Source organism: Alexandromys fortis, unplaced genomic scaffold, assembly GCF_014885135.2.
Source record: "Alexandromys fortis isolate MF-2015 unplaced genomic scaffold, M_Fortis_MF-2015_v1.1 scaffold_45, whole genome shotgun sequence".
NCBI classification, from domain to species: Eukaryota; Metazoa; Chordata; class Mammalia; order Rodentia; family Cricetidae; genus Alexandromys; species Alexandromys fortis.
Genome location: NW_026067926.1, coordinates 7288136 through 7294090, shown reverse-complemented (window position 1 = coordinate 7294090; position 5955 = coordinate 7288136). Strand labels below are relative to the sequence as shown.

The 5955-nt window shown below is 49.0% G+C and overlaps 1 protein-coding gene across 1 annotated transcript; it reads right to left on the bottom strand.

The window, feature by feature from the left end:
* Positions 1-4791: 4791 nt before the first annotated feature.
* LOC126502279 (uncharacterized) lies at positions 4792-5616 on the bottom strand. Its single transcript, XM_050143149.1, has 2 exons — positions 5194-5616; positions 4792-5145 (listed from the first exon to the last, which is right to left on the bottom strand). Exons 1-2 carry the CDS (start codon positions 5614-5616, stop codon positions 4792-4794), a joined length of 777 nt encoding a protein of 258 aa, XP_049999106.1.
* Positions 5617-5955: the final 339 nt, after the last annotated feature.

The window sequence follows — 5955 nt, the reverse complement described above, 5'->3', positions numbered from 1 at the left end:
AGGGCTTCACCATGTCCTAAACATAGGCTGTGTGTCCCCCAGACTTCAAGTGCGGGGACTCAGCAGAGAGCATGTGACATGTGGGTGAGCAGCCACAGCCTCCCCCTGCTGGGAGGAGCTGCAGTCTGCTCAGTGATACAAGGGTCCTGGACCTTCATCCCATTCTCCCCAGGGCAGTCCCAAAATGGCAGACAAAATGACAGCCTGGGCTCAGCTCTGGCTGGACTCTGACGGGGAAAACAGGAGGATTGCTACCAGGTGAAGGAGAACCCAGACTCAGCACTCCTCAGAAATCTAGTGTGTGTGTGGGGGGGTCTGTTTGTCAGGAAAAGCCGGCACTTCCCTTATCCACCCCCAACAGTCAGTTAGTTACCTTGGACAAAGATCACCTAGTTCCTTGTTAACCTAAACAGCCTGCAACAGCTCAAAGCCCTTAAATCCCAGGCTGCTCTGGCCCGCACCTCTCCTTCCCTTGCTAACTGTCCCCGTAAAACTGACAAGGCTTCCCCACTGCCCACTGTTCTCTGCCCCTCTCCCCCCCGAGAAACAGCTCAGCAGGTTGGTTTCCCCAAATAATGTCTCCCTACCTACAGTGTGGTCTAGTTCGGTGGTTTCCCTGAGCCTTTGCTTATACCAGGATCTCATGAAAATTTCAGAGATGTGCACCTGCTCTCTATCCAGGAGACGGGAGACCAGTGCAGCTGAGTCAGGTCTGGAAATTGGAGGGGCTGACAGCGTGGGCCAACGCCAGAGTGGCAAATGCCACTGGGCTGCAATGTCACGGCAGTAAGAAAATGCTTTCCCATTTCTCAGAATCTGCTGCCCAAACAAAACCTGTCTGGGGGGCATGTTCTAAAGATCCTAGAAGAAATGGCATGGTGCTGCCCTATCTTGTTAGTCAGTGTGAAGGTTTGACTGTTAGGTACAAGACTCAGAATCACAGTGCAAGTGGGGTTGTGGGAGGAGAGAGCTTGGTCTTCCTAGTAAACATGAATTTGGCTCCTGTATAGAAGCTGGGTGCGGTGGTGGGCGCTTGTGATTCCACTGCTGGGGACATGGAGACAGACGGATCCCTGGAGCTCATTGGGTAGGCACTTTAGCTGAAGGGACATGCTCAGGTGCCTTGAGAGGCCCCATCTCAGAAACCAAGATGGAGGGGCCCGCAAGATGGCTGGGGGTAACTGAGAACCCGAGGGGAATTTTAGGCGACCATATGGTGGAAGGAGAGCACCAACTCTCCAAGTTGTCCTCCACCCTCCGTCTCCTTACGTGTGCCATGGCACAAGCTCCTCCCCCCAAAACAAATACGATTTAATTAAACATTTGAAGTAAACATGAAGTGATGATAGAGACACTAGATATCATCAACATTTGACATTTATAAAAATGTACATGTCCCCAAACACACACACGAACACAACACATACCATACGCAATAAGTAATGATGATAATTGTGATAATAATAATACTGACAAGATGGAAGTTTGTTTCTCTCCCCCACGAAGCTGCCGGCCTGATAACTCCACTCATGATGTCATCAGCGGGGTAGGCTCTTCCCAGCTTGCTGCTCGGCCAAGCCTGGGGTGCTGACTCCCTCCTGCAGGTCTCAAGGTGAGGCATACCTCCTTTAAGGGCGTGCTATCAAAGTCCAAAGGGTTGGAGAGAAGGTTCATTCGTTAAGAGCACTTGCTGCTCCATCATGGCTGGTGAAGTCTGGATCCCAGCTCCCATATCGGGCAGCTCACAAACACCTGCAACTCTGGCTCCAAGAGATCTGATGCCCTCTTCTAGGCTCTGAGGGTATACACGCATGTGTACACACACTCACATATATGTAGACCACACACACATACATAAATAAATTGTCAAAAAAGGATAGATTCTGAATCTGGTTAATTTTGGTATAAGATGTTTTTACTTTTTTGTATATTTTTAAATGATAGAATTTATAAAATTAAAATAAATAATGAAGTTGGTCAGGTTCTTCTGACCAAAACTTAGTCACTTGGACACCCAGGGCCACAACTACTCATAAGTCTTGTCAGCTACATGTCCAGCTGAGGAACTGGAAGCCCATCGCTGAAGACCACAGACGCTCACCGTCAGCTCAATGTTTTCGTTCAATTCTTTCATGAGGGTGTGTGGACTAAGCATCCCCTCTCTACGCTGTGATAACCAAAACCCACAGGCATCAGCCACTGTCCCTTTGAAGTCCGAGTGGCCTCTGGCTGAGAGCTACTACTGTGGAAGGAGACAGGACATATAGGGAGGTATGGCGTAAGCCCTGTTTCTGCCAGGTTCTGGGATGGTCTTTCCTTCCTCCTTGCAGGCAGAGGAGGGTAGTGCTTAGGAACACAAACTTAGGAGCCAAGTGGATCTAACTTCACATTCTACCCTTGGTTCCATGTGAACCATATTCTTTCCTGCAGAAACACTGGCGTGGTTGCCAGGTGCATAGAAACAAGAGCTGACAGGAATGTTCAGCACAGTTGTGAGAACCCTTCCCTGGGGACTTTAAATGGTGCCTACTCTTGTTTGTGGTTTTTTTTTTCGTTTGAGACAGGGTCTCTCTGTGTAACTGCCCTGGCTGTCCTGGAACTCACTCTGTAGACCCCGCTGGTCTCAAACTCACAGAGACCCGCCTGCCTCTACCTCCCACATGCTGGGATTAAGGGGCCACCACTGCCTGACATGTCTACTCCTCTTAAGGCCCCAACAACAAACCAAAGTATGATTCTACCAGAGCCCACCATAGGGACTGGATGTGTTCACTAGGCTTTTCTGAGCATGGATGAGGGGTTACTTTCTTTCTTTCTTTCTTTCTTTTTTTTTTTTTTTTTGAGATGGGGCTTCTCTGTGCAGCCCTGGCTGTTCTGGAACTCGCTCTGCAGACCAGGCTAACCCCGAATTCGGAGAGCTGCCAGCCTCTTCCTCTGCAGTGCTGGGATTAAAGGCGTGCACTGCCACCGTCTGGCTTACTTTCAGATTTGTAGCTGGTAAAGAAAATAAACCCAAGCCAGACCCCTAGATGGCAACAGAAGGATTTGTTATTTCACAGATTCCCTCTTCATGGTGGAGGGCATGGCAGAGCCGACATCTCACATCATGGTGATGGCAAAGCAGGAGACAGAAAGACAGGGACACAGAGAGACAGAAAGACAGGGACACAGAGAGACAGAAAGACAGGGACACAGAGAGACAGAAAGACAGGGACACAAAGAGACAGAAAGACAGGGACGCAGAGAGACAGAAAGACAGGGACGCAGAGAGACAGAAAGACAGGGACACAGAGAGAACGCCTGTGCTGGCACACTCCCTTCTTCCTCTTATTTCCACAAATCCCCAGCCTACAGAATGGTGCTGCCAATTCTGGGCGGATCGTCCCCTTTCTTAGTCCTCCCGGGAAGAGCCCCAGCAGACATGGGTGAAGGCACACTGCATGAATTGCTTAGTACTGCCCAACCTGACCGTCAAGACTAACCAACAGGTTAGGGGTGAAGCGTCACTCTGTTGGTCCATTGCTGGCCTCCCATGTGGTTGTCCTTAAGCGCCATCTGTGCTGAAGCACTGGGGCAAATGATTTAATCTCATGACACACTCTCAACCACACAATGAGGTGCTTATTGCCCCGTTTTGCACGTGAACAAGTGGAGTCTCAGAATTTAGTCCCTGGCTAGGTTGGGTAGCCGGTGGCACTGACAGAGTAGGGATGCTCCACCTTTCTTGGAGCATCACGTTCCTACCCAGGAAAAGCATCTGCCAGTGCCACCGCTGGCCTTTATTTATTGCTGTTGTGTGTGCGTGGTTGTGTGTGTGGTTGTGTGTGTGTAGGGGGCAGAGGGTTGCAGAGGCCAGTCTATGTTTAGACAACATGGCTCTCATATGGATATGCAGCCGGTAAAAAAAAAAAAAGGCATATCTTTGATGTCTGGGGAAATGGTGATATAATCTTTATAATCTTTTATTTAACTATTTCTGACAGAATGCCACTTTTGTGTTTGGATTAGAGGTGAGAGCTGTTACTTTCACCTTTGCCAGCCTGCCTGTCTGGAGACCTGTGTGCCTCCCTCCATGTGGCCTACATGCCAGTCTGAGTGTATGCTTACGTCTGCCTGTATGCTGGTGCCTGCCTATCTAGTAGCCCATGTGCTTGTCAGTAAGGTTTGCGAATAAGACAATCTTATCTGTCTATCATGCTTTATGTTCTCGGCAACCTCCCAGCCTTCTGTGACCCTTCTCTCTTCCTGGTTTCAGAGCTTGGACCTCAGTGTGTGTGGGTGTATACATGCCACACATGCGTCAGAAGACAACTTTGTGGAGTCACATCTGCCCTTCTACCTTTTTATAGGATCCAGAGGGTGAACTCAGGTCACCAGGTTTGCATGGCAAACCTTGAGCCTTGGCTGACCTCAGAAACTCTATGTAGCCAAGGATTATCTTGAACTTTTGATTACTTTCACCTCTCAAACGCTGGGAGTACAGACGCATGTCACCCCCCAGTTCATGCAGTTCCTGGGTCTTGAACTCAGGGTTTCATGCGTGTTAGACAATCATTCTACCAACTGAGCTACAGCTCCAGGCCATCGCTAGCTCTTTTGATGTTTTTCTTTCATTAGAAGCCTCTGGTTCTCCAAGACACGTTACTGTCATCTGCTGGATGGTGTGCCAAAGCAAAGACACACATCTATAGCAACACTCCTGTTGATGCAGGTTGACCTTATACAATGCGCAGCCCACACAACTGGGAGCAACTAGCCTCAATGTAGGAGACAGACACCGCAGACAGATGTTTATTGTGTGGTAGCTCGACAAATAACATGGGCTTCTGATATGGTGACCTCCGTGGCTTCTGGAATAGGGAAATGCTGGATGCCTGGAGCTGACCGGTTTGGGTTGATAAGCACCAGGTCAAGACAGAGACAATGTTTTTCTTTGTCTTGCTTCTTTTGGTTCTTTGGTTGAGTCTCGGTCCTAGGCTTCATGGCCCCTTCAGAGGATTGTTTTGAAACCACTGAAGAGGATGCCTTCACAATTGCTGAAGAGGATACTTTCATGGCATCTGCAGAGGGTGTCTTCAAGATTGATGCAGTGGGCACCTTCAAGGCATCTGCAGAAGGTGTCTTCATGGTTGTTGCAGAGGGTACCTTCATGGAATCTGCAGAGGGTGTCTTCATGACTGATACAGAGGGTACCTTCAAGGCATCTGCAGAGGGTGTCTTCATGACTGACATAGTGGGTACATTCCTAGGAGGGCCCAGGGCTGGGTTGATGTACTTTCTGAACCCACATGTCTGATATGTCAGTTGAAGCCTAGCTGTGGGATCCTCAGGGATATAGGTTTCTGTGGCCTTGGGGATAGAGACGTATATCTGCGGCTCTGCAGCCAGAAGCTTCCCTGCTGCAAAGAGACACAGGTTCAGGCAGTAGAAGTTTTTAGGTTCAGAAAGGTAGTATCCACAGTTCTCTGAGAGCTGCTTGGAAATATTTCTGACTGGGTCCTGTGCCTTGGAATTGTTGGTCTTGAAAGATCTGGTGGATTTGGGGTCTTCTGGAGATGTCTGGAGCAGGATATAGGTCACTGGCATTGAGGCTGGGAAAATACTATTAGTTGTCATCATGGGGGGATGTCCTATGGCACGTTGGGTGGCTTCAGTCTGGATCAGGGTTCACAAGAGGCAGTGGCTCATGGATGGTTGGTGTGGTGCAGAGATCCCTGGAGATGCTGTCACTGAGATGACCTCAGAGGCCACCGCATTCCTACAGCAAAAGGAATTTCTGAGACCGGAGCAGGAATTCTAGGGAAACTCTCAGAAGGGAGGCTGTCTTTTTTTCATACTTCTCAATCATTTATCTACTTATTCTTGCATTTATTCATAGGTTCACTCATCCAGTCCCCCCTCTACCTACTCAGTCATTCACTTCTCATTTTCCTTGTAGGCTGATTCGCATATTCA

Bases quoted from the DNA above. Each gene is read 5' to 3' on its own strand.
- LOC126502279 (XM_050143149.1), bottom strand. From the start codon at position 5,616: ATGACAACTAATAGTATTTTCCCAGCCTCAATGCCAGTGACCTATATC. The intron at 5,146-5,193 runs GTACCCTCTGTA...GATTCCATGAAG, and splicing joins CCTCTGCAGATGCCTTGAAG to GTACCCTCTGCAACAACCAT.